The sequence below is a fragment of the Pelodiscus sinensis genome, chromosome 1 (genome assembly GCF_052426305.1).
Source record: "Pelodiscus sinensis isolate ZL-2025 chromosome 1, ASM5242630v1, whole genome shotgun sequence".
NCBI lineage: Eukaryota > Metazoa > Chordata > Testudines > Trionychidae > Pelodiscus > Pelodiscus sinensis.
The window spans coordinates 103720241-103747590 of record NC_143052.1 but is presented as its reverse complement, the minus strand read 5'-3'; the positions used below and the strand labels follow the sequence as shown (position 1 = coordinate 103747590).

The 27350-nt window shown below is 47.6% G+C and overlaps 2 protein-coding genes across 8 annotated transcripts in view; one reads left to right on the top strand and one right to left on the bottom strand.

Annotated features, from left to right (window-relative positions):
- Nucleotides 1–5598: 5598 nt before the first annotated feature.
- On the bottom strand, nucleotides 5599–12470 carry RAB19 (RAB19, member RAS oncogene family). 6 transcript variants are annotated; one of them, XM_025189800.3, is made up of 4 exons: nucleotides 12334–12470; nucleotides 9509–9731; nucleotides 7651–7834; nucleotides 5599–6262 (listed from the first exon to the last, which is right to left on the bottom strand). In XM_025189800.3, exons 2-4 carry the CDS (start codon nucleotides 9704–9706, stop codon nucleotides 5997–5999), a joined length of 648 nt encoding a protein of 215 aa, XP_025045585.1. In that variant the 5' UTR covers nucleotides 9707–9731; nucleotides 12334–12470; the 3' UTR covers nucleotides 5599–5996. The 6 variants fall into 6 exon arrangements, with proteins under 6 accessions (XP_025045585.1, XP_089638094.1, XP_075795849.1 ...); XM_089781968.1 differs by lacking the exon at nucleotides 12334–12470 and adding an exon at nucleotides 10698–10721; XM_075939734.2 differs by lacking the exon at nucleotides 12334–12470 and adding an exon at nucleotides 10346–10688 and having other exon boundaries at nucleotides 9515–9731.
- Nucleotides 11788–27350, top strand: part of SLC37A3 (solute carrier family 37 member 3) — a 40729-nt gene continuing 25166 nt past the window's right edge. Inside the window, exons 1-4 of one of the 2 annotated variants that reach the window (XM_006133393.4) lie at nucleotides 11788–11881; nucleotides 16862–16923; nucleotides 21147–21321; nucleotides 23013–23127. In XM_006133393.4, coding sequence (XP_006133455.1) covers nucleotides 21221–21321; nucleotides 23013–23127 — 216 coding nt within the window. In that variant the 5' untranslated portion in view covers nucleotides 11788–11881; nucleotides 16862–16923; nucleotides 21147–21220. Of the gene's footprint in view, nucleotides 11942–16861; nucleotides 16924–21146; nucleotides 21322–23012; nucleotides 23128–27350 lie in introns of both variants that reach the window. The other variant, XM_006133392.4, reaches the window with a different exon arrangement.

Here is a 27350-nt window from a genome sequence, read left to right as displayed (position 1 = left end):
GGCTTTTAAGCAGACTGCCCCTAGTACCAGCTCATGGTCCCCACCGCCTCTCTGAGGCAGCAAGGCAAGGTCAAGTTCCTACTCAACTACCCGATAAGCATTTGCTTATCAGGTAGTTGACTAGGTGCTTATATCCCCAGTTGGAAGAATGGTTGCAATGTTTCTCAGTCTTGTAATACAGGCAGTCCCCGGGTTACGTACAAGATAGGGACTGTAGGTTTGTTCTTAAGTTGAATCTGTATGTAAGTCGGAACTGGGTCCAGATTCAGCCGCTGCTGAAACTGACCGCCAGTTCTGACTTACATACAGAATCAACTTAAGAACCCCAAACGTCCCCAAGTCAGCTGCTGCTGAAACTGATCAGCAGCTGATTCCAGGAAGCCTGGGGCAGAGCAACTCTGCCTCGGGCTTCCTGTAGTCAGCGCTGGTCAGTTTCAGCAGCGGCTGAATCAGGATGCCTGGGGCAGAGCAGCTGGGGTGCTGCTGGGTTACTCCAATAGCACTGCTCCTCGGTGCTACTGGACCAACCCAGCAGCACCCCATCTGCTCTGCCCCAGGCGTCCTGATTCAGCTGCTGCTGAAACTGACCAGCAGCAGCTGAATCAGGACCAGAGCAGCTGCGGTATTGCTGGATTGAACCAGTAGCGCCCAAAGCAGCGCTGCGGGACCAACCGGCAGCACCCCAGCTGCTCTGCCACGGGCGTCCGGAGAAAAGCCTGGTCTGCTGGGGGGGGAGGGGGCGTACTAGCTGCGCCTCCCACCCCCACCCCAGCAGACCAGGAAGACACGGGTGGCGGACCGAGACGCACCGCGGTCCCACCGCCTAGGTCCTCTGCGGCTTTGCTCCCCGTCTCCCTGGTCTGCTGGAGACCAGCAGACCAGGGAGACGGGGAGCAAAGCCTCTGAGGACGCCGGCAGCGGGACAGCCGCGGGGTGTCTGGGCTGCCTCGCTGCCCGAGCCCCCCCGCAGCTTTGCAAAGCCGCGGGGAAGCCGGCAGCGGAGCAGTCCAGGCGCGCCTGGGCTGCCTCGCTGCCCGAGCCCCCCCCCTCCCGCGCGGTGGCTCGGGCAGCGGGGCTGCCCGGCTGCCTGAGCCCCTCCGCGGCTTTGCTCTGCGTCTTCCTGGTCTGCAGACCAGGGAGGCGCAGAGAAAGCCCCAGGGTACACGGGCAGCAGGACCGCGAGGTCCCGCAGTCCGTGTACTCTGGGGCAGCCCTGTTCGTAACTGCGGATCCGACATAAGTCGGATCCGCGTAAGTCGGGGACTGCCTGTATTTGATGTAATCACTGTAGGAGGTGGGGATGTCAAACATGAGAATCCTAACTTGAATTATAAACCCTACCTCTTCACCCTCTCCCTCCCCCACTCCATGTGAAAAGTGATTAGTTATTTACTCATGCCCATAATACAAGAACTAACAGTTAAACAAAATTAATAGGTAGCAGGTTTAAAACAAACAAAAGGAAGTACAGGCAGTCCCTGGGTTACATGGATCCGACTTACATCGGATCCCTACTTACAAACGGGGAGAGGCAACCCCGTAGTAGCTGCTTCCCCCCAGCATATCAGGGAGACAAGAAGCTAGCACCCCCCCACCCTCTCCCAGCAGCAGACCAGGGAGACGTGGAGCGGCTTTTCTCAGCAGACACCTCAGCTTGAGAATAAAGGACTGAGGGAAGTGAGGTGTGGGGGAATAAAACTGAGCTCTGGAGAAATATTTGGCTAGATTTTCCCCTACAATATGTACCAGTTCCGACTTACATACAGATTCAACTTAAGAACAAACCTACAATCCCTATCTTGTACGTAACCCAGGGACTGCCTGTACTTCTCAAAATGCAATCAGCCTGTGGAACTCCTTGCTAGAGGATGTTGTGAAGGCCATGACTAATGAAAAAAAGAGCTAGATAAATACATGGACTTTAGGTCCACCAATGGCTATTAGGCAGGCTGGGCAGGAATGGTGCCCTGACCTCTATTTGTCAGAAGCTAGGAATGGGCAACGGGAGGGCTCGCTTCCTGGTTACCTGTTCTGTTCATTCCCTCTGGAGCACCTGGCATTGGCTGTGGTCAGAAGACAGGATACTGGGCTAGCTGAACCTTTGGTCTGACAGAGTGTGGCCGTTATTGTAACTGTGGCCAAAAGCCCCAAGGCAAGTAAAAAGATGGCACATGTAATGTGTATGACTTTAAACCATTCCTGATATTGTGAGGGCCTGACTCATTTTGAAATGCTCAAGTTTAGCCATACTGCAGTTGACCTGTCCACTGATTCTCATGGGCTTGTCTCAAAAACAGTCTCATCTGACACCAGTGTAAAGGTCTGATGTTTGAAACTAGTGTTATAGGATTTTAAAAGTGTTTAGCAAAATTAGGCTCTTTCCATATTTTCAGTAGCTGAGTAGGCTTTTAAAGAGAGGACATGGAATACCAGCAAATTTGTAAAACAATATGCATTTTTAGCCTCATTTTCTACTTGCTTGTTAATGGAGCTATTAAATACACTAGATGTGCAGATAGTAAGAATGGGAGGTGGAAGAAACATACAAAGAATCCCATATCAGTTTTAAAAAACAATTACCTTGTCTGGGAAAGGCTCTCTACTCATGATTTTTTGGGAGACTTATTAAATAGTTAAGTTGTGCAATTTGGCAGATGGTTATTTTTTTCCCCTCTGATGGCAGTGAAGCATCCATTTTCCATAGAGTTCCTCAGTGTTCTAGTTTAATTTGCACTGGAAAAATATGCTCTAATATTGTCCAGGATGATAGAGCTTCTGCATTAGCAATCCTATAACTATGGTTTTTTGTGATTTGTGCACAGCAGTGTAACAAAGTGGTGTTAAATTCATTATCCCTTGGCTTCTGATCTAGCATGTTTACTTTATTCAAGGGCTTGAGAGAGATTTCAAAAGGCAGTTTTTGAGTAGGGACCCAGTTGAATTGTGGGAAGATGTGCTCAAGCCTGTTGGTGAGAAGCAAGGCCACTCTTGGCAGCTCTATTTCACTCAAAGAGAACGTCACTAGCCTGATGGAAGCTGCTTACCCAGGACAAGTACTGATTAATGGAATAGCAGGTTGGGGAAGTTATGGGAGGTGCTGGAGAAATGCAGGGACATGTATTTAACAGTACTGGGGGGTTTCTCTTACCACCAAAGGCTGCAGGACTGTTAAGTGCCCAAGCTTCAGCCATTCTTGGCACACAAGCAGCATGATGAAAGGCCACATATGCTAACTGACAGCCTGGCTCATCATTCTTGGCTATCTAAAGACAGAGACCAGGTAAAGTTCACTAAGGTAAGTAGCTTTTGGTTGATTTTTTTAGTATTTGGGGTGTCTAGGAATAAAATGTACAAAAAGATAAGTAAAATGTGTTGAGGGGGACTGGATTTTCCTGCAGAGCATGGGAAGGAGGGGGACTGCTTTAATATGAAAGATTCCTACAGCCCCTGCCTTCAAACTATTGTCACATTGGTAGAGAAGCAGACATCACTATACCAGCTCAAACTTTTGGATTATTAATGCCACCTTACAGCAGAGGGAGTAGTACTACTTCTCCTGTCTTTGATTCTAGGCCCTTGGACACTAGGAAGTTAAATAGGAGGGAAACAGTGGAGAGGAATAAGTGATTCAAAGAGCAGCCTGTTTGGAGTAACTGACACCCATCCCAGGCTGTAATTTTCTATTAGGTCTAATCACCCCCAGGAAAAAGAATTATGCACACAGGTATTGGGCTAAACAGGGAAAACAAACTACAAAGCAGGTGGCAAATGTGATTGCCCTGTCTTCAGAAAATGGTCAGAATCCTTCATTACTTCAGATCTTAGTGTATAGGAACTGGCAGCTAGCTGTTACATGTAACAAACACTAGGGCTATGTCTACACTTCAGGCTTCTTGCGCAAGAATTGTTTTGCGGGAGAGTTCTTGTGCAAAAGGTCTTCTACAAAAGCACGTCCACACTGCCATGTGCTTTTGCACAAGAGCATCCATAGCAGTGTGGATGCTCTCTGGCCATCAGTTTTCTTGCACAATTTTAGCCATAGGGGTTTCTTGCGCAAGATATTCAGGTTGCCTGTCTACACTGCCTTCTTGTGGAAGAGCTCTTATGCAAGAGGGATTTTCTCATGGGAAGAAGCCCTGTTTTGATGCTGCAAACTTACTTGTGCAAGAATGTGTGCAGTGTAGATACCCAGCAACTTTTTGCACAACAGCAGTTCTTGCACAAAAAGCCTGCAGTGTAGACGTAGCCTAGAAGAAATTAGGCAGAAGTTCTATTGCGTTGAAATGTATGGCCAACCCACCACAAGCCTTCAGCCCTGCCACTTAATATTTTGTGCTTGACCAGACAAAAAGGAGAGATTCTACAATGTTAAAGGAGAGATTCTACAATGTTATCCAAAAGCAGGGAAGAAAAATGTGAATCTTATATCAGAGACAGTTGCAAAGCCTGCCACACATTTCTGTGGCTTCTGTGCATTACGACTAGAGCTGAATTTTACTTTAATGGAGAATTCTAGCTTGTAATTTACTAGTGACAGCATAACTAAAAAGAGGTACTTGAGTAAATTATATAGGGACTCAACATGTTTTATGGCTATGCCTGACAAATTCAAAGCAATCTCTTCAGGATTATGCACTGGTATTGTCTCCCCTCCCCTCCCCCCGCTATGAAGTTTGATTATATGGAATTAAACGAACAGTTTCCTGGAGCCTTCCAATAAACTGAAGAGGGGAGACATACTAGCAGAAGGTACTGTCAGAAATGTACCCATTTTTAATGTAACTGGACATTTTAGCAACTCAAATTTCTCATTTCTTTTGAGACAGGAGAAATTCTGGGTTCAGAAAGAAAGCTAGACTCAGTTTGCATAGTTGTGAAGAACCATGACAGGAAACACTGATAACCCCCTTACTGAAGAACTTCAAAAATACAAAAAAGTTTGATTGAAAGCTAGTATTGGGCCAGTTTTTGTTGGCTCATGTCTTACTGAAAAATGCAGCCTAATATTAAGAGCTTCCCCAACCTGTTTCATTCCTGATCTGACAATTACTTGAGCCATTCTACCTGTCTGAGCAGCAGTACAGAAGCCTGAAAGCTGTCTGAGTTCAAAGTCTAAGCTATAGCAGATGTTTTAGATATAATTTTTGGTGAAAGCCCCATTTAAATCAAGGGATTATTAAGAAATAGGGAACCTTTTGGCCAGAACTCAAATTAGAGCTATTACTATTGGCTTGGGAGGGGCTTCATTAGAGAGTCTATAGCACAAGAACCACCACCAAGAAGTGATCCTGATACATTGAAGGCAGCTCTTCTCACCTCCTGAAGTTGGGAAACAAAGTCTTGGGTGTCCCCACAGGCCCAGTGGCATACCACTTAAATTAGTATGACAGTTTTGGCAATTAGCCTCCATCCATGTTACTTGCATAGGGAGGAAAATAAAGGTGCTAGTATCGTCTACCAGATCGCAATACCAGCAATAAGTTATGGCACTGTGCCACAGATCTGCCATCAACATCTCCCTGAATGGAAATCTCAACACCTCTGAGTAATGCAAGACAGAATGACTATGGAGAAAAAAAAAAAAGCATAAGCACGTCACACATTGTAAAGTTATTTATGAAGACCAAAGAATCTGACCTACAGCAGACTGTGAATCCTAAGGAAACAGTCAGCACAAAACCTGATTACAGTCAGCCTCTAACAGATCCAGAAGAATCAATCTTCAAGTAGTCAAGAGTCTATTCAAAAGGCAATTGCTTCCATTTGAGTCTTCATAGTTCTCTTCAGGCTGGCAACATCTAGTCTTCTCTCAGCTCAAAGACTTTGCTTATGTACCAACAGCTGCCACGTTCAAGGCAATCCAGTGTTTTTGACCATTGCAACACCCATCTCAGAATTACAGGCCAAAACTGCAAGGCAGTAACATTAGAATGATGTCCAAACAGGAAACGTGAAATCAGCCACACCTTCATAGCTCTTAGGAGTGAGACATGTCATCAGCAAGAGCACTGGGACTTCTCTGCACTTGGACTAACAATCACCGGCCTGGAGTCCAGATAGATGCTGTTTGGAGGATACTCTCCATGAAACTGCAAAGTGTTGCGGGCTATCAACTCCTTTGCCATCAATGTAAACACCTCTTCTACATTCTGGGCCTCTTTGGCAGAAGTCTCCAACACAGCCAGTAGCCCATGCTTCTCTGCCAGTGTACAGGCATCTTCAAAAAGGACTTGGCGGTTCTCTGCTACATCTGATTTGTTCCCTTTAAATTAAAAACAAACAAATCATGCAATGAAATCTTAGTTTCCCTTTGTATGCCAGGGAGTAAAGTAATGCCAAACAAGATTTCTAGTGAGCTGAACAGTAACACCAAGAAAGTTTCATACATGGAAACGACAGCAACTTTCTGCTGTCAGAAATCGTAGTTATTGGTCCTCATCCACAGCAAAGGGGTTGAGTTGGCATAGTGAAGAAGCTGATCACACTTGCCTGTTATCAGCACTGTGCTGAGCACAGCACTGCAGAACACCAACCCAACTTGGCCCTATAGATTGGGAGCCCAGCCTTGCCAACCTCAATAGCTGTGAGTTCTGAGCCCCTGCTAACACACACTTCAAAATACTGTACTCATGTTTATGGAGAATTAGTTAAGTCAGTCTTAGTACTCTTCTGAAGTGACATGTAAACAAGATTCTGATGTGTATGGTGCTGTACATCATGCTGTGAACAAGGGAATAGGCAACACTTGAACTCCATAGCCCCTAGTCTGTCCATTTCTTTCCAAAAATGGAAACAATTGTATCATGCTCAAAAAACGAGTGAAGAAAGCCCTAAAGAGGGCAAAATAAACCTCTTAGAAAAACATCCAGTACAGATTCATTGTCTTGGGATAAAACAGTGCCTCTGTAGTTCAAAAGCTTAGCTTTTACTGGCTACCCAACTTTTCAAACCATTCCCATTTATTTAGTTATATACCAATTCATTCTGGGAGAAGAGAAGAATAACTCTGCTTCCCACCGACCACTCTCCTACACTAAATTGACTCATCTTTCCTTGTCTACAGGGAAGAAAAGGGAAAAACATAAGCAGCAGCCTTCCTGCAGTGGAAGAGGGTCCCCTTTTGCTGGCCTGTTTTCACTTACGATCAGTCCCTCCTGGGCAGTAGATGCAAGTGCACATCAGCAAGGCATATAGGGAACAGACATGGGAAAGAACATACAGAATATAAGAGAGGGGTTTGAGATAATGGGCAAAAATGCACCTGACAGCTTATGCTCATACATATTTGGCCCACTGGTTTCAATTGATCACATCTCAAAGTGAACCCACATCCATTAGACTCAAGAGAGTTGCCCCAGATAGACAAGCAGTAAGCTTGTTCTATTACAGTGAGGCTAAAACCAGAAATAGAATAGGACACTTAGTACTGTGAGGACAATCACCTAATTCCCATATCCTCATTGGTTCTGCTTTAGAGATAGGGATGGGACATTTTCTTAAAATTAGCTCAAGTTACTACATTCACTGTGTGTCTGTATTTTGAAGAATTCAGGTAACTAGTGCCTGTGAGTGTGGGGAAGAAGGGGGCGTATGCAAATGGGGGTTTAAGGCTGTGTTTCAAAAAATTCAAATAAAAATATTTATTCCTACCAATTAACATTAGGACCAAGTTAGCAGCTCCGTATTTTTCAATTTCATGAATCCAATGAGGAATAGATTCAAATGTGGACCTTCTGGTAAGGTCATAGGCAAGAATGGCACCATGGGCACTGCGATAGTAACTCTGGGTTATCGTCCGGAAGCGCTCCTGGCCTGCTGTGTCCCACACCTGGATCTGTAAGAGCAGAAAGAGAGAAATTAAGCCAGTGAAGTCTAATGAATGCAGAATAAACTCTGACAAGTGGAAATTTATGATATTCAGTACTACTAGGCAACGTTCCCTCTTTTCCAATGCATGTGCAGGATAAGTTTTGTTATGTGCACTGAGGCATTGTGTGGATGTGCACCACCAGTAGAGAGATGCTGCTGGCTGTGAGTGCTCTGTTCATCAGCTGGGTAGCATTTGAATCTCTCCTGGGTGGATGCCCAAGCACTCAGCTTACAGAGGGAAACAACTGCTACTAGGTACAATTTACAATCAGGCTATGGCTACATTTAGAACTTACAGGGGTGCAGCTCCACCAATACAGCTGCACTGTTGTAAGTGCTCTAGTGCGGATGTTCTAGGCTAGCAGTTCTCAAACTGTGGATTGTGACCCACTTTGAAGAAGTTGCCAGGGTTGGTTTAGACTTGCTGGGATCTGGGGCTGAAGCATGAGCCCCACTGCCCAAGACTTAAGTCAAAGCCCAAGGGCTTCAGGCCTGGGTGGCAGAGATCAGGTTATAAGCCCCTGCCTACAGTTTAAGTCTTTGGGCTTCACCTTGTGCTTCCCCCCCCCCCCCCCCCCAGCCAGGGAAGTGTGCTTAGAAAAGCTTAAGCCTCAGTCCCCCCATAAGTCATGAAGTAATTTGTCATCAGAAGAGGGTCACATTGCAATCAAGTTTGTGAGACTGTTCCAGGCAGAGAGCTTTCCCATGGACTTAATTCACCAACAAATCAGCAGTAGCTTGGTTGGCAGGAGATGCTCCTCCACCCACATAGCACTGCACACCAGCACTCAGGTCTGTGCAACATGCACCACTCAGTGGGTTGCCTGCACTGCCATTTGAGCAACTGCAGCTTTTGGAGAGAGGAAGGGCCAGAGTTCATGGCTCGTTAGATAGATCACTGGATTTCGCTTATGGAGTGCTATCCTCCTCACCACACAAATTAAGGAAGAGGCCCTACACCCAAACCAGTCTGCAAACAGCTCATCCATTTCCCTCACAGGTTCATCCTCAGAATATATTAAAACAAGTCAAAACACCCCACCCCTCCCCAAATCACGCAGGCAGAGAGCGTCGAGGCTTTTCCCCTGCTGTTCCTTTGGCACCTCACAATGTTACACTTATACCCATCGGAACAAGTTCCTCTCTGCTCTTCAGCAGCATTACTAGGAATGATCCAGCCCATTTTACTGAGCAACTGGGCAGAAGCCAAGGGGCAGTTTGGGAAGAGGCCCGATGTCTAGCCAGTGTTCGAAGGAGAGGACGAGAGCCTGGTTCAGAGGACACGAGCGGTATCCGCGCTGTAGCCCTCTAGAGGGCGTCTCTCATCACAAGGCGGGTTAAGGAGCAACGTGGGTTCAGCTCCGCCTGGGGCCGGCGGAACAGCAGGTGGGTTTGTTGCAAGGCCGCTTGCAGTGCACCGGAGCGCCTGTCCCTACTGCGACTGCTGAGCGGCTCGTTGCTACTCATTTCTTCCGCCTCCCTCACCCCGGTGCAAGCAGCTACGTTGTGCACATATGCCCTGCACGGGAGAGGGGAACTCGGCTCCTCCGTCAGGGGTGATCAGGAATGAGGTTTAGTCCCGAACTGTCCCCTGCCCTGGGTCACCCCTCCCCCCACGACCTCTGCGACAGCCACTAACCTTCACCTTCTTGCCATCGAGCTCCAGCGAGCGCACGGTGAAGTCCACCCCGATGGTGTTCTGCTGCTTCTCGTGGTACTGCCCCGACTTGAAGCGATGCACCACGCAGGTCTTCCCGACGTTGGAATCCCCGATCAAAATGATCTTGAACAAGTAGTCGAAGGCTTCTTCGGAGCTGGAGCTGGAGAAGGGCATCATCCTTCCCCGGGCTCAGCCTCTCCCCCTGGCAGAGAGCGCAGAGACAACATTCAAAGCCCTGAGCGCCCCAGAGCAATGGCCAGGTGGCGCGAGAACAGAACCCGCACAGCTCTTGGGCAGCGGGCACATCCATACCCAAATGGCAGGGAAGGACACGGCTCTCTCCCAGAGCAAGGAGCATCCTGGCAGATGAACAGCCTTTCCTTCCAGCCCAAGGAGTCTGCCTTATTTTTGGAGAGTCACTTTTGGGGAAAGTTAAAAGCCTTTGGGGTCAGTTTAAAAAAAAAACACCAAACAAACACTCGACTAGCTTCCCTTCCCACTTTCCTCCTGGTGTTTTGCAGTGGCTTAATCAAAGAAAAATACCCACACTATTTCCGGAAAGCGCAGCTTCAGCTCCACATCCGAGCGTATTGAAGCCACGTGTCTCCCCTGCACTCTTTCCCCGCACTGAAAGGAGTCCATTTTAGCGGGTTTTCTGCTTGCTTCTTTCACAACTTCTCCTGCAGGGGGGTCGCTCTCCGCTCCGCCTACTTCAAGGCGGGCGGGCGAGCGAGCATTACTGAGACACTGAGCCTCAGGCAGCCACAAGCAACCAAGCCAAGTTCTACGCCCCTTCCCCCGCCTAAGTTTACTCACCTGTTACTCACCCCTTTCTTCTACCTGTGTGAACAGGTATAGCACTCTTTGTACTCTAGCCCGCCCCTTCTAGCCTCTTCTCCTCTTCCCCCCGGCTGCTGGGAAATGTAGTTCACAGGTAGAGCGGCTCAATGCAGCTTCTTCTAGCCGCCCCTGAGAAACGTGCTAAGAACCACAGAACAGTACCACCTAGCAAGCCACTGTGCGAACAGGTCCTTGCCAAGTCTCCCCCCCGCCCCTAATATTATTTTCTGGATTACAGGAAGACTAATGTGACTGGAGCTCAACAACCACCCACAATGCAGCTTCTGGGTGGATGGCTGTCAGTCCCTCCCCCCTATTGATGTGCTACCTCCCTGCAAGGTGTAGTAGCAGAGTCTCCTTAAATAGCCGGAGTGTCTGTGCGTGGCATGTGGTAGGGATCAATGAAATGATTAACTTGGGGGTGGGGTCTCCACGCCAGGATGGGCTACTTATTGCGAGAGGGGCGGGGAAAGGGAGCTGAGCGTAGAACGGGACTCTCCCTGCTCAATGGGGGTCGGGCTAAGCGAGGCTCTCCCGGCTCACACGTTGGGAGTTTGCTGGTTGCTTCTGCTGTGGCTTGTGCTCTGCCCCCCCCCCCCCCCCCCGCTTCCCCGCGACCGCCCACCACGTGGGACCGGGCTTGGGGCTCTGCACCGCTGGTGTGTGGGCGGCGCTGCAGTGGCAACAGTGTGACTAGGGGGAGGTACTGCGGGGCTCCCCTTGAAAGTGCCCCCGGCTGTTTTGCCCGTCATCGCTCAGCCCTCCCAGGCTAAAGGGGCTCTAGGGCCGGAATGGGAGGGGGGGTGTCGCTAGTCCCTGTTTGCCAGAGGCTGGGAATAGGTGACGAGGGATGGATGGGCCCCTCAGTGGTGGCCTGTTCACTCCCGGTGCAGCGACCGAAACACTAACTTCTCAGAATGGACCGGGAGCAAAAGGCCCCCGCCCAAGGCAAAACACCAGCATCCCCTGAGTCCTTAGCCAGGAGGTAGCAAATTGAGAGATTTTTCGACCAAAAAACACAGTCCCTCTGAATTTGCAACCAGCCAGCAGAGGTAGCAAGTCCTGAGCAGTTGTACCCAATGTCATGTATGCATGACAGAAACTGTGACCGTCACAAAAACTGAGAAGTTTCACTTTTTGCCTATACACCGGCCGCTGTCTGCAGAGAGGAGACTGGGCTCCAGGGACCTTTGCTCGGACCCACTGCGGCCCTTCTTACGTTCTGGGGTTTCCTGTCTCTTCCCTGTCCCCGGGGGGCCCCCAACACCTGCCCTCCCCCTTCCCCCGGGTGCGCGGGTCTGGCCAAGGCTGGGCAGCAGCACGGTCCCGCCGGCGCTGCGAAGGGAAGGGAAGGGGGCGCTCAGGCGGGCGGAGAAGCGATTGGAGCGGGGCGAGGCGGGGCAGGACTGCAACTCCCAGCAGGCACCGGGAGCGGGCGGGCTTCTCCCCCCCTCCCCACCGGAAGAGACGGGGTCACGTGCCTTCCGCTGGCTGGCCGGGCGCTGCTGGCAGGTGAGCGGTGTTGACGTGGAGGGAGTCGGGGGGTGACTGCTGAGCGCCTGGAAGCGGGAGGTGAGCGCCGGGCCGCGCGCCTGGGGCGGGGTGGGACGAGGCCCCCCCTCCCCCAGTAGAGGGGGCGATCTGCCTGCAGATGCTGTGGGGGGGGGGGTCTCCTGCTGCCCCCCCCCGGGCTGCGCCTCGCTCTGAGCGCGGGCTGCTTGGCCCAGGCGGGGAGCTGCCCCCTCTCCTGCTATGTCTGTGCCGGCTGGGCGGCGTCCCCCTTCTGCCCTCCAGAGCCTCTGCAGACAGACGGCCCCTGGCCCCGCTGTTTTTTGTTACTGTCATTTGGGCTCCCACTTATTGGGGGGAGGGGGGGGAAGGCAGTATCCGTATGGCTCAGGAGCTGTCCCTGTGTTCACTTCTCCAAGTTTGGAGCGGGGTCCTTTATCAGCAACAAAACTTGCCCAGGCTCGGTGCTTCAGGAGTGCCTTCCCTGTGAGATCCTCAGAACGTGCTCTGGTCGGTAACCTTTCATGAGGCGTTCCTGACTCTCTTTTAAAAGCCAATAATCCACTTCCTAATGCATATGGGCAGATCCTTTGTACTAGACACGCGGGCCCTCTGCTGCAGGTGTGAAACCAGGGACAATGCGGTCTCCTTTGGAACAAAGGAGCTGATGACCTCTGAGTGTTCTGGAAGCAGACTGTTTTAATAGGAGTACGCTAAATGGTTACCATGTATTGGAAAAGTTAATGAAATAGCAAGTAACAATGAGATGTCAATACTGGTACTCCATATCAAATCACTTTTTACTAATAATCTGCACTAGTTCCTTAGCACTGGCCCTTTCAATGAAAATTTTATTTTAGTAAACTCTGTTGTAAGAATAGTAAAAAACATTGATTATTCAAAGAAAGTGTTCAAAAATTTAAGTGAAAATTCTTACTTTTTGACATTTTTCATCTCTACTTAGGAATCACTGTAGATATGTGAAGAAATCTCTTGCAATAGCAGTTGAAGCAATTAAAAATGTGGGTGTTTTAAAAATAGAAAATATTTTGGCTTTAGAGCTGACCTGCAAATGGCTTTAGAGAAATCTGCTCTCGGACCTCTGTTTTGTATATGATGGAGAGTCCTTAAAAAAGCCTTGCTCAGAAGGTTGTTTGTTTACACCCATCTTATCAGTTTATTTACACTATTTAACTTCAACAATCTTAACTAAAATACCTTCCCCTCTTAAAGGCTTAACTTTAATTCAGTGAGTTCCTGCCACCTAATTAGTTCTCTAGTTGCCATCTTACAGCCTAGACAGGATATTAATTCCTAATGTGTAAAAGTCAAGAAAAAAATATTTTAAAAGTGCAGGTCTTCTGTTATACATAATTTATTATGTTTCCCTCACCATCTTTCTGCAGGTCACCTTCAAGAAAAATAGCTGGAGTTGAAAAGCTCCAGGAAAGAGCACCTTAGATACAATAGAGATATGTGAACTATAAATACCTTAGAGGCCATAGGGTCAAAACTGTAGCTAGTCATTGAAAAGGGCTGGGCAACTCTCACCAATAAAATTTGCATTGGCGTACACTAAAGCAGTGTCAAGTAATGGTCACGTTTCAGAGCATAGCCAGGGTAGTCAGTAGAGGGACTGAGAGCTAAATCTTGACAGCCAGATGTTTTTGAATAGACTGTGAAATCTTATTTACCTGTTGGTTTTTATTTTCTCTGGAGTCTGGGCATTGACTATACGTTGACCAAGAAATTTGGACCTGGAGAAAAAAAATTGATGACTTCTGTAAGCTACTCACCTCAAGAAGGATGTTTATCCTGTTCAGTACCATTGGCACGTGCATTGTGAGGAGATTAGCTTTCCTCTACAGCAGTGTTTCTCAAAGTGTTCCGTGAGCCTGCTTTGAGAGAGCCGCTAGCAGGCCTGTGCCACTTTGTTTACCTAAAGCAGGTGTGGGGAATCTCAGGCCCAGGGGCTGGATGTGGCTCTTGGCTTACCTGGAGCTGACCCCTGAGGCTTAACCCTCCCTCCCCCACCTTTGGGAAGCCTGCACTGGTGCTCCAGTCCCGCTGCAGGGATGGAGGATACAAAATCTACTAGGCTGGGCCCCCAGGGCTCTGGTCTCAGTGAGGGGGATTTTTTTCTTTTCTCACGCGTGTGTGGCCCTGACTGATTTTTTTCTGTGGGTCAGTGGACACCCCTGACCTAATGGGTCTGTAGCTATGGAACCTCGCGGCTCACTTTAGCTCTGGTTCGCCGTTTCCAGTCTGGGGGGAGGGACACCTGCTAGCGGCTTTCCCAAAGCAAGGCAGCGGAGCACTTTGAGAAACACGGTTCTAAAGAACTGAGTATTTTCCATTCCTAGGTAGTAGCAGGGACGTGTGTTGACGGTAGAGATGTAAAATCCTGGTTAATTGGTTAACTGATTAAAGGGGAGGGAAGGTGGTTGGAATGACCCCCTGCTGCAGGCAGGGGCTGCTCCAGTGTCTAGGTTGGAGCAGCCCCTACCTGTGGGGTGCCCAGGCCCAATGCCAGAGCAGCCCCTGTCCAAGGTATGGATGTAAGCAAATATTTGACTATCCAATAATCATATGCTTATCAGGTAATCAAGTAGTGACTCAGCTAGTTGCTCCCCCTACCCACTGCTTCTATCAGAGAGAGGCAGCAAGGAGGAGGAGCAGGGCCTGGTGCTGGGGGAGCCAGCTTAAAAGCCAGTTCCCCATAGCACTGTCTCTGCAGAGGGGCAGGGGAGACAGAGGTGCAGTGGTGAAATGGCACGAGTGGGGACTGCAACCATGGGCCGCTCTTGTACATTTCAAAGGGAGAGGTGCAGCAGGATAGCGAGTGCTCCCCCTTATCGACTACTCAATCCCTAGTCCTAGCCCTCCTCAGGGCTGGAGCAGCCCACTTCCCATGGCAGGTGGGGAGCTGCACCAGTCCCCACCTGTTCACCTTAACCAGATAAACATTCACAGCCTTAATTGAAGAAGAAAGATGGCAGAATATCTAATTTGACGCAGTAATCATTTGATTCTGGATAGCAAATCATATGCCCCTATAAATATGGGAGGTAGCAGGGTCCAGTGGATAGTAGAAATGTAATTGTGCAGTTGATTAACTGATTAACCGATAAGCAAAAGCTTATCAGTTTATGCTACAGACTACATGCATTCTTCCCACCCCCCCCGCCCCCCGCCAGTACATTTTTTTAGCAGGCTGGTCAGCAGCCTGGCTCAGTCCCTTCTTGCGCTGGGTCCAGGACCTATCCCTGCTGTGGCTCTGCAGTTCAAGTGCATTAGGAGCTGGGCAGGTGAGCAGCCTGTCTTAGTTTCAGCTTGTGTTGGAGGGCTGGGACCTCAGCCCTCCACCCCACTTCCCAGTCAGCAGCTGCTGCCACCTCACGCTGCTGCCCCTGTATCTGAGGCAGCAGCGTTGGGCAACGAGTATCCAGTCCGTGAGGGGAGCTGCTTTTTAAACCCTTCGTGGACCATCTTCCACCTGGTACCCCATGCTGCTGCCTCTGATACAGAGTGGCAGGGAGCTCCTCAGGAGTGGAGCCAGAGCACGTTGGCTGCCAGCCCCACCCCTGGGGCCTATAGAATAGTCGAGTAACCAACAAGAATTCACAAGGTTAATCGACTATTCAGTTAACCGATATTTAATATCCCTAGTGGATAGAGTGCTGGATTGGGACTCTGGAGACCTGAGTTGTATTCTTGGCTCTACCACTGATCTTCCCCTCACTCCACACATGCCCGTGTAGGAGACTGTGGGCCAATCAGTTCCTCTCTGAGCCTGTATTTCCCTATCTGTACAATGGAAATGATACTGACCTCCCTTTGTGCTTTGAGATCGACTACTATGTGATATATTCCCACTGTACTGGGAAACAGGAGATCTGTGTTCTTTATAGGGATGTAAAATCCTGTGTAAATTGTTAACCAATTAAACTCCAGGGTTAACTGCCCACCACATCACAGGCAGAGCACACTGGAGCAGCCCTCCTACTTGTGGTACAGTGGGCCTGGCTGGGCTAGAGCAGCCCTCCAGATGCTGGTTAACCCATTATCCCAGTAAGCATGCCAGTAAGGCAATGCTTATTGGTTAATCAGTTAAACCTTTACATCCTATTTCTTTGCCCATGAATAAAATGAGGATAATACTACTTGACTGTCATAGAAGCATTGAGTCCTAACTCATCAGTGTTTAAAGAACACTTTGAGATCTTTGAGGGTGGGGACCTTAACAAAGAAAGTCCTCCAAGGGGGAGCCCTGTTAAGTTGTAACTCCAAAAACAATTAGTAGTCCTGTGGCACCTTAGAGACGAGCAAAACTATGTATACTGAGCTTTCGTGGGCAAAACCCACTTTTTCAGATTAGCTTAAGTGAAGGGGAAAAAAAAGGGCAGTTACAGTGTAAGTGCTGTCATAACTAAGGCTGGCCAGAAAACAAGATTTGTTTCATGGAAAACTTGAGGTTTCAATGTTTGGCTTTGTTCCAATATAGATTAACAACCTACTGAATTATTTTGTGAAAATAACACAAGACTAAGACTTGCCCAATAATCTGGTCTGAACCAGTCTCTTATGTCCTAGGTGAGTGCTCTTTCTGCCAGGCTAATGGCTGTTCTGAGGCACAGGTACACACTCTGTTTCCTTCCCTCTCCCCAACCAGCCCTATCTGTAACCTTCTGCTAGGATTTGCAATAAAAAATGGTTGTCCCTGTATATTTATCTTTCAAATACTTGGGGCTGAGCTGAAAGCTGGATAGGTGCTTTGCTTATAGAACACTAGGCCACTCAAAGATCATCAGCAGTTAATGGCCTCAATGTATTTATTGCCAGGTGTATGTGCCTTACGAGACCTTAGAAGTAAGATTTTTCTCTTTTAATGGAATCTTTTAAAAAATGCTAGAAGGAAACGGAACCTGTGGAGTAACCATGAGGCAGAGGGGTTTCCATAAACACTTTGCTTTTCTTCCCTAGGGCTCAGTTGAGAAGTGGTGCAGCTGCCAGTACCCTCAGAAAAGGCAGAGGGAAACTGGATGGTGAGTGTTAAGTGCTCCCAGTTGGATTGTGTGTTTGAAAATTTGAGGTGCATCCATTTTATTATAGTCCTGTCAAACATGCAAAGCATCACAAAGGCATCTACACATGTGAAGGAAGACAGAGGAATGCTATGTTTCTCCTCTCCAGCCATATTCTCTTTGGTAAACTGGCTTTCGGCCCAATTTTCTGTAACCTAAGTCTCCCTGGAATTCAGAATGTGTGCTGGCTTGCAACACTCCCATTGAATGGTTTCTAATTTGATTTGGCTAGCCACTGTTGACAGAGTAAGTCTCTCCACCCTGGTGGTGTTTTAAATGTTTGTATAGCATAGTGTACTGACATTTTTTTAACCTGCATAAAACAGATGGGAAAGGGAGCATTAACTATCTGAAAATTGACTGGTCATACCAATAGCTACTGATAATAGTCCCAGAGCCCCTTTGTAGTAGGCTTAAGGATATGCGCTTTGGGGAACAATTCAGCCCTGATGGAAAGGAGGGGATGTAGAGCCTAATAGATGTCAGTTAAAATCAGGGGGATTTTTCTGTTTGACTTTGCAGCTGGGAGTATATTCTTACACTAGGAAATATCATCCTTCATAGTTTCTGTAGAACAAGCACTTTTCTCCCATCAGGGGTTCCTTGTATTCTTTCATTTTCAGTCACAAACTCCCTGTGCACTATCTTTCCATCCCCCCTATTTTATTGTCTCCCTGCAATTTCCCCACTTCTAGCAGCTCTGTGTGTGCAGCTGTCACTGTGCCAGGTGCTTTGTGGGACCTTCTTGGTTCATACTAGGTTTCCCCATTGTCCCTATAAGGAGTTGTGTATCTCACTGCAAGGTTTCCACATGCTCCCTCTCATAGGGAATGTACTACTCTGCAGTGCCCCCATTTTCCTTGGTTTCTTCTGCTAGGGTTTTCAGAAATCACTCTCTTTTAGAGGCTACACACAATATACCCCTTTTCCTGGGTTCAGTTTATACAGCTTTTCCCAAAAGCATTTTTTTGTGTTAGGAGGCTTCTCCCAGTGCTTTCTACCAGGCACTGCCCTCTGTTAATTACCTCAGGCCAGCTATGACTTTGCAGCAGCTTCTCTTTCTGCAGGTCCTTGTCTCTAAGCAGCCTGAGGTTTAGTGGGTAGAGTGGCTCCTCTTACTGTTGAGTCTGTGCCGAGGGCAGAGTCAGGATGTAGGTATTGCAGGCCTTTTCTGCAGAGCTGGCTGTGGTTGTGTGGGAGAGAGGGGAGTTTTCTTGCTCCCTTAAAAGAATAACAGCAGAGGTTTTCTCCAAATACAGACTATTTCCCTGTCCCTGTTCCTTGACTGCCTTCTCTCCCCAAAACTGCCTCTGTCACTTTCCTAGACCCTTGTGTACTAAGCCTTAAAGGGCCTCACTACACGATGGGTGAGTGTTTTAAATGTCCTTAAGGGTTCAGATTCCACCCCACACTCATCCAGGGCAGAGACCCTGTGTGTGCCTTACATTCCTCTCTTTTTCCTACTCACACCAAGTCTCCCTCCTTGCCAAGGGTGCTCTGTGCCGTATTTCACCTCTCCCCCATTCCCACCTTCTTCTGTGTAGCCCCTAGAGTTCCCGGTTCTTCCCATGGCATGTGCTCAGTGTGTTTTCCCCCTCCCTCTGAATTCCTTTTATCTGTACAACAGTGTTCCTTATTCTTCCCCAAGATAGGAGCTCATTGTGAGCCATCTTTTCCCTTCCATTCGCCATGCCTTCCATATCAGGTCCCCTATTCTCCCCCATGGCAGGGGTCCTGTGTAAACCCTCATCATTCCCTTTCACACACTTCCATCCTCTTCATTCCAGGGGATCTGTCTGTCCCTATTCTATATTCACATCTCTGCCACCATGACCAGAGTAGTGTACATTCTCCTCTTCCTTACCTGTATTTATCTCACAAAAAACAATTATCAAAATGTTGAACTATGAGAGAAGAGGGGTGGGGCAAGAGAGGCCTTAGAAAATGCCATTAATTAGTTTTTGTTTTTAATCTAAAGTCAGTTGTAGAGATGCTTGAAACTCTGAATTGTTATCTATCCCCTATAGGCACTCTGTCCCCCTAATGGCTTTCTGATTTTTCCCAAAATAATGCCTAGACTTTTCCCAGAAATTTTGGAATTGATCAAATGTGTAGTTCAGAAGTGATTGTGTTATATGCAGACAGGCAAACGCAGAACTGCCATTGAGCTGAGCATAAGGTCTTCACCAGCTTGGCCAGTCACAGGTTGGAAGGAACCTCTTGAGTCTAGAAAAACTTAAACAACAAAAACAGGACTATGCAGCACTTTAAAGACTAACAAGATGGTTTATTAGGTGATGAGCTTTCGTGGGCCAGACCCACTTCCTCAGATCAAATAGTGGAAGAAAATTGGCACAACCATATATACCAAAGGATACAATAAAAAAAAATGAACACATAAGAAAAGGACAAATCAAATTTCACTAATACCAACCCTGGAACCTTCCCTGGCAACAAACCCCGTTGCCAGCTTTGTCCACATATTCATTTTTGATTGTGTCCTTTGGTATACAGGCAGTCCCCGGGTTACATGGATCCGACTTACATCGGATCCCTACTTACAAACGGGGTGAGGCAACCCCGCACTAGCTGCTTCCCCCCAGCAGACCAGGGAGACCAGGGAGACGCCGAGCGGCTTTTCTCAGCAGACACCTCAGCTTGAGAATAAAGGACTGAGGGAAGGGAGGTGTAGGAGAATAAAACTGAGCTCTGGAGAAATATTTGGCTAGAGTTTCCCCTACAGTATGTACTAATTCTGACTTACATACAAATTCAACTTAAGAACAAACCTACAGTCCCTATCTTGTATGTAACCCGGGGACTGCCTGTATATTGTTGTGCCAATTTTCTTCCACTGTTTGATCTGAGGAAGTGGGTCTGGCCCACGAAAGCTCATCATCTAATAAACCATCTTGTTAGTCTTTAAAGTGCTACATAGTCCTGTTTTTTGTTTCAGCTACACCAGACTAACATGGCTACATTTGTATCACTATTAAAAAAAACAACGGATAGTCTAGCAGCATCTTAAAGACTAACAAAATATGTAGATGGTATCATGAGCTTTTGTGGGCACAACCTACTTCTTTAGATGACTGAAGAAATGTGTGTGTTTTGTTAGCCTTTTAAGGCGCTGCTAAAGGCTCTTAGTCTGTAATTGGAAAAACTTAAACAACAAACTCAGCTACCCCTCTGAAGCTCTTGGGTCTAGTTCATCCCCCTGTTTTTTTTAGCAAGCACTGTGCACACCTACCTTCCTGTTGTCTCTCTGATCTAGCCTTAAATCTCTAAATAAGATGTGATACTCTTGGATATATTCTTAGTGTCAAAATCCTTTCACTGACAGTACCTTGCAACTGCAGAACGCTGGGGCAGTATGAACATCAATCTGTAGATGGAAATGGTGCGGTGCAGAGAGGTTAAGTGGCTTGCTCATCATGTTGTACATCATGGCAGATGCCAAAATAGGACTAAAACTTAGGGCACAGAATTGGTAAGACAGGAGGCCCATCTACTAGACCCCACCACTGCATAAGCAAGGCTGTCCCTTTTCCAGTTATGTAATTCTGCTCTTTTGTCTATATCTCATTGTTGTCATATTTGCAAAGAAGACATTTAAATCCTAAATCACACGCTTGACTCCAGCAGTTGCTGACAAGAGACAGACACTTGAATGCTGAACTATTGCTTTCAGAACACTGCTGCTTGGCAGTCAGATAACAGTAGCAAATAAGACACTCGTGATCCGTTTGTATGGTGCTAAGAGTGTTCATTCACTGTGTGTCTTTCACTCGGAGCTGTGCAAATCTGAATAGGGGATAGATAACAATTCAGAGGTTGGGAAGAGACCCCCCCTCCCTTTTGGGGAGTTGGTCAGCTAGTGAACACCCTTTAAAACCCAGACAGATTGGACATCAGAAGTATATGTTAAAGAAATGGGTTTAGAGGAGGACTATGAAGGTGCTTGGTGCATGAGAGCGACTGTTCCAGGCATTACTGGTGCCAGGAAAAGAGAAACTGATGAACTGGAAGCAGAGGTCTATAGAATATTGAAGGGCAGTTTAGAAGACTTAAACTTAACTGGAGAAAAGTGGCATAGCATTGTATCTCTTACTGTATTCCAGCTCCTTTGCTGGACCTTGTCTTATACCAGAGCTTTTCTTCAACTTTTTCCCCCTTCTTTTAAGTGAGAAGAGAAATGACCTAAACTAACCTTCCAGCCTGTGAGGCCAAGGGCCAGAAGTAGGGTGAGGCCCGAAGGATGGCTGTGCCTGGAATTTTGAGGAGGCAGCCTGCAAATAGGGCTCTTGTGCCCCAATGCACTCACCATCATGTTGCTGTGTTTCTGCTTACCTTCTTCAGGTATGTTGGGCCACTCTTGGGTTTGCATAACCCAAGGCATTCACTTGAGGTTGGGGGGTGGAGTGAGCATTAGGGATGTAAAATCCCCATTAAGCTGTTAAATCGGGGTAGGGAACCTAAGGGCTGAGGGCCAGATGCAGCCCCTGGGTTGCCCCTGGATCTGGCACCTCAGGCTTAGGGCCTCCTCTAGCATTGGAAAGCCCGCGCTGGCACTCCAGTCCCATCCCATTCCTCCGCCTCCCTGCAGCCCTGGGTCCCTGACTGATTTTTCTGTGGGTCAGTGACCCCCGACCAAAAAAAGGTTCCTCACCTTATGTTAAATTGGTTAACCAGTTAAGCAAGATTCTCCCTTCACCCTGCTGGGCTGCTGCTGGTGGCCCCCTGCGTGAGGAGAGAAGGGTCATGGCCACGCCTTGCTCCCAGCCCTCTGTGCGCAGAGTTGCTACTACCACCCCCCCCCACATTGGCGGGAGGCGGGAGCTTGCTCCTGGATACCAGTTAACTGGTACCTGGTAGGCATCACCTGGTTCGTGTGATGCTATTGGATAGCTGGTTGCCCATTCATATCCCTAGTGAACATGTGGAGGAAAGGGAAGGGTGTATAAAGAGAATATCTGGCCCTTGGTTCTATAAATAGCTAAATAGTAATAATGATATGTGGAGGGAAGCATGGTGTCAGTAATGTTGTGCCGGGGCTTCCTGTCTGTTCAGATCACAAAATGTATGCACCCCAGTGTGAATATTGACATATCAGTGATTTCTCAGCCTGTGGTCCACAGACCCCCTGGGGGGCCTGCAGACTACATCTAAGAAGTCCACAAAAAGTACTTGTTACCATAGACTAGTGGTCTTGAGGGCCAGCTAAGAACCTATTATTTATTTATGGTGGGAGTTGAAGCACTCCAATGTGCAGCTAGATACTCTTGATTGTTGTTAGTGTGGGGAGGAATGTCCCTGTGGTCTGTGGGCCCTCATGGGTTCCACAGACTGCCAAGGACTTCCAAAAAGAGACCATACCTCCATTCAACATTTTTAGGGGTCCACAAATGAGAAGAAATTGAACACCACTGATATAAATAGTACTCGTGATGAAGGACTTCATTGACCTATCCCTCTTGCTTTGACTCTTCTGTAGTGTAATTCTGCATTGCAGCAAGTGGAGCCTTCCAAAAGCAGGGGAAAATAAACCCTCAATCCCAACAATGAGCGCATTGAATAAGAGCTCTAACCAGTGGGAAGTGCTATGCCATTAATGCTGGTAAACTTTCTTCTCTTTCTCTGCATACTATGTACAGCGAATTCTTCATACAGTGTTCTTGAGGGGAGAGAATATCTGGCCAGTCTGTAGATGAGACCCTGTGGTACTGATCAGCTGACAAAGTGTTTTTGTGTGTGTGTTGATGAGTATATAACGTTTCACTCACCCCCAGCTCTCTCCCCCCCCCTTTTTTTTAAATCTGTCCCTCCAAATTGAGATGATGATCACATTCCTAGGCCTGGCTTTCCTCCCCATGCTAACAACAATCAGACTATTCAACTGCAAATTAGAATATTTCCACTCCCACCAAAAGTAAAGAATAGGCTCTTAGTTGGCCCCTGAAGCAGATTGTGAAAAGGACCCAAAATTCCACACACATTCTTATGCAGTGAAGATCTGGCAAACCTGTGTGTGTTCACTCTCTGTCTTGCAGTTACTCACTGCTCCATGCTTCCAGAAAGACATTTAGCAATGTCAAGGTCAGCATTTCCAGCCAATGGACGCCTTCCTGTCTAAATGACACAGCCATTGAGCTCCATCCATATGAGGTAAGAACAGTAAGGCTATCAGCTGGTCTGGCAAGTTTTGATACAGACACGTGAATGCTACCATGTGAATGGACCTAGTGTGTGAATGGATTAGCTCAGACCCTGGTGTGAAAGAGATTTTGGGGGAGGGGGGGCAGAAATACCCCTTGCTGCTTGAGTACTTGTAAAGATAGCTGAAACAAAATACAGGACTATGTAGCACTTTAACAAGATGGTTTATTAGATGATGAGCTTTCGTGGGCCAGACCCACTTCCTCAGATCAAATAGTGGAAGAAAACTATTCCACTAGTTTTCTTCCACTATCTGATCTGAGGAAGTGGGTCTGGCCCACGAAAGCTCATCATCTAATAAACCATCTTGTTAGTCTTTAAAGTGCTACATAGTCCAGTATTTTGTTTCAGCTACACCAGACTAACACGGCTACATTTCTATCACTATTGTAAAGATAGGAGTTTCAGGTGATTTAAGAGTAGCTCCCATACTATATTCGCCGAACCACTAATGATCAGCAGAACCTTTTGTAGTGGGCCACAGAGAGAAACTTTCTGAGAAGTGGGGATTTATGGTGTTGGGATGGGAACTGGATCCTCAGGAATTTGTGTGGTAGTCAGCAGAATGAAAAAGATGGAAACCCCACTGGTTTCTGCTTCTGATGCAGCTGTATGAAATGAGTAATGGAGCGAGTTTCATCTAAGAAGTAGAGGTGTTAGTAACATCATGGTTATAGGTTTTTTTTAGTGGTAGTACTTTTGAGTTCCTTCTGTAAGACATAGGAGGAAAGAAAATTATGCTACAATCCAAACTAGTTATGTGTAAAGACCAAGATGATCCTAACAGGCTGCCTAAAAGTAGGCTGATATAACCACATTTAAACATTTGATTAAGTAACTGGATTTTCAGAAATGCAAAACACTCAGAAGCTGTTGTAACTCCCAACCTGAGCCACTTAAACAGCATTCAGAGGTAGGTAGGGAGATAGGGAGGGAGGTGGGTAGGTGGAGCCACAGATCTTATCCAGCAACTCTGACCCCAGAAGCCTTTCAGCAACATGCCAGTTACACTCTGGCTTCTGCCAGCCTTGGTTTTAACACTTGCAAGGTGACCCCAACATACACGCAGGCCCAAAATTTCCCAAAAGTTTGTGTTGTGCACTATGCACCCTCTCCTGAACAGTTTAGAAATTAAAGATCTGTTGCACTTCTAAGGGATCAATATCCAATAGTTTGCTACTTTGAACTGTTTGGTAACCTTAGTTTGAACACAGCACCGGACTAGTTTTGATTTTAAAAAAATTGAAGTTTAACTACAGAGAGTTTGAGTACAGAGTATTTAAGTCAGAAGTGATTACAAAAGGGATAAAGATAAAATGCTTCCTAATAGCTAAGACTTAAACTAGACTTGGCTCCCAGGTAAAATCCTTACCACTTGTTCCAAGCAACATGGGTGATCAAATTCTCAAGGAAGGATCTGTCCTCATCCTCCAGAGGGCTGGTTTCTTTGTCATCATAGGTGAAAGAACGAGAGAGAAAATTAGAATCCAAAGATTATTACAGTGGTACAAATGTAGGGGTTCATTCAGTCACAACATCCCAGACACATTTCCCCCCCCCCACACACTTTATTGCAACAGTATTATAACTGTGACTTGCATTTAGTTTGATGCACCATAGCCCCAGATCCTTTTCTGCAATACAGGCAGTCCCCGGGTTACGTACAAGATAGGGACTGTAGGTTTGTTCTTAAGTTGAATCTGTATGTAAGTCGGAACTGGCATCAGCCGCTGCTGAAACTGATCAGTTTCAACAGCGGCTGAATCTGGACGCCAGTTCTGACTTACATACGGATTCAACTTAAGAAACCCAGGTGTCCCCAAGTCAGCTGCTGATGAAACTGATCAGCGGCTGATTCTAGGAAGCCCGGGGCAGAGCAACTCTGCCTCGGGCTTCCTGTAGTCAGTCCCTGGTCAGTTTCAGCAGCGGCTGACTTGGGGACGCCTGGGGCAGAGCTGGGGTGCTGCTGGGTTGCTCCAGTAGCGCCGCTCCTCGGCGCTACTGGAGCAACCCAGCAGCACCCCAGCTGCTCTGCCCCAGGCGTCCTGATTCAGCCACTGCTGAAACTGACCAGCAGCGGCTGAATCAGGACGCCTGGGGCAGAGCAGCTGGGGTGCTGCCGGGTTGGTACAGTAGCGCCGAGGAGCGGCGCTGCGGGACCAACCCGGGGGCGCCCCAGCTGCTCTACCCCAGGCGTAGGCAAGAAAAGCCTGGTCTGCTGGGGGGGAGGGGGGGCACTAGCTGCACCCCCCCCCCCAGCAGACCAGGGAGACGCGGGTGGCGAGACCGCCCGCGTCCTCCACGGCTTTGCTCTGCGTCTCCCTGGTCTGCAGGGAGACGGGGAGCAAAGCCTTGGAGCACGCCCACAGCGGGACAGCCCAGGCGCGCCCGGGCTGTCCCGCTGCGGGCATGCTCCGCGGCTTTGCTCTGCGTCTCCGTGGTCTGTTGGGGGGGGGGGGGGGGGTCCCTCCCCAGCAGACCAGGGAGACGTGGAGCAGCTTTTCTCGACCCGGAGGACGGGGGCGGCGGGACTGCAGCGCATCTGGGCGTCCCGCCGCTCCAGTCCTCCGGGGCAAGAAAAGCCCCGTTCGTAACTGCGGATCCGACATAAGTCGGATCCACGTAACTCGGGGACTGCCTGTACTCCTTCCTAAGCAGTCATTTCACACTGTGTTTATGCACTTGATTGTTTATTCCCAAGTGTAGTATTTTGCATTTCTCCTTATGGAATTTTATCCTGTTGATTTCAGACTGTTTCTCCAATTTGTCAAGACTGAGTGTTGTAAAATGTACAAAGTGTACTCTATTAATCCGTATTTAATCACTCCTCCTTACATGCCCATCATTAGCAGGCTAGTTAGTAGATGGTCCGATGGATACTACTGACCTCTAGTGGCAGCAATAGTTTTCTTCAGTGGCTTTCACTTCTTTATTGCATCTCTTTTTTTAACCATCTGCTTTTTTTAAAAAAAACATAAATAAATAGCAGCCCCATCTATCGGCTGCTGCCTGGTCAGATAACCTAAGCTGAGTAAGGTTAGATGTGACCAGTATTAGGTAGAGACACTCCAAATACAGCCGGGCCTGATCTGAATTTAGGCAATGAGATGGGTGGAAGCACAGCTATCCTATATTATTACAACTGGAAGATTTACCTGGCGTTGCTTGGGTTCTTATCTAAAATAAGTTTTGTTTGTCTTAATTTAAATCATTATTCTGGGGTGGGGGTGGGGGTGAGGACTTCAGTATGTAGGCTAAGCCGGGGAGAGAGGACAATCCCAGTCCTCTCTTCTCACCACAGCTTGGGGCAAAGTGAGAAGTGCCTTTCCACTGCTGCTATAGTGGGCACAGCTGGTGGGAAAGGTGCATGTCCCCTGCTGGGATGTAAACAGACACTCCCTGAAATATATAGAGTAGATAGCTGTCCCTTTCTCCCCCATTCCCCCTGCTGGTTCAGTGGAGTTAGAGCTGTCCTTGTCTCCATCTCTGGCTCCCTTACAGATGGCCACGCGCCCCCCCCCCCCCCCCCCCCCCATCAAGGTTCTATGGTGTAACTACCCCTCCTCCCAGACCTCTCCCTTTGTTTCTCATAAAATGAATTGAATTTCAGGCACATGTCATTATCCTGGTATAACCAAACCCTAAATTTGCTTTAAGTTAGGGAAAAGGAAGCAGCATCCCAAATTTGGTGGTCCTAGCTCTTACCATTTAGGAGGAGTTCTTGAACAAATGGACTCACAGATGGACAAACAGGAGCACATTTGTAAAATATATCTTAAGAGGAGAGAATAAGATAGTGTTGATGGGTGCCACTGGATTAGGACATCATTTTGCAAATTAACAGGTGATCCCTGCTGGAAAGACCTTAATCTATGGCAAAACCTAAAATGGAATTCATAAAAGTTGAGCTTAGGACATTTCTTCTTAAAAGTTGATTTCCCTCACCCCTCTTATCTCCTCCTACTCCTCAAAGCTTGCTACTTTCAACCTGTGCTCTGTTATTATTTTCAGCTCTGGGGCTACTGAATCCTTCCTTTGTTTATATCGTATTGAAAATAAAATTGAACTACAAGTTTAACACACAATTGGAACAAAATAAGTGATCTAAATTATTTGTAAATATCACTCTCCCAAGAACAATGTATCTCTTCCCCTTGATTCTCCCCCCCCCC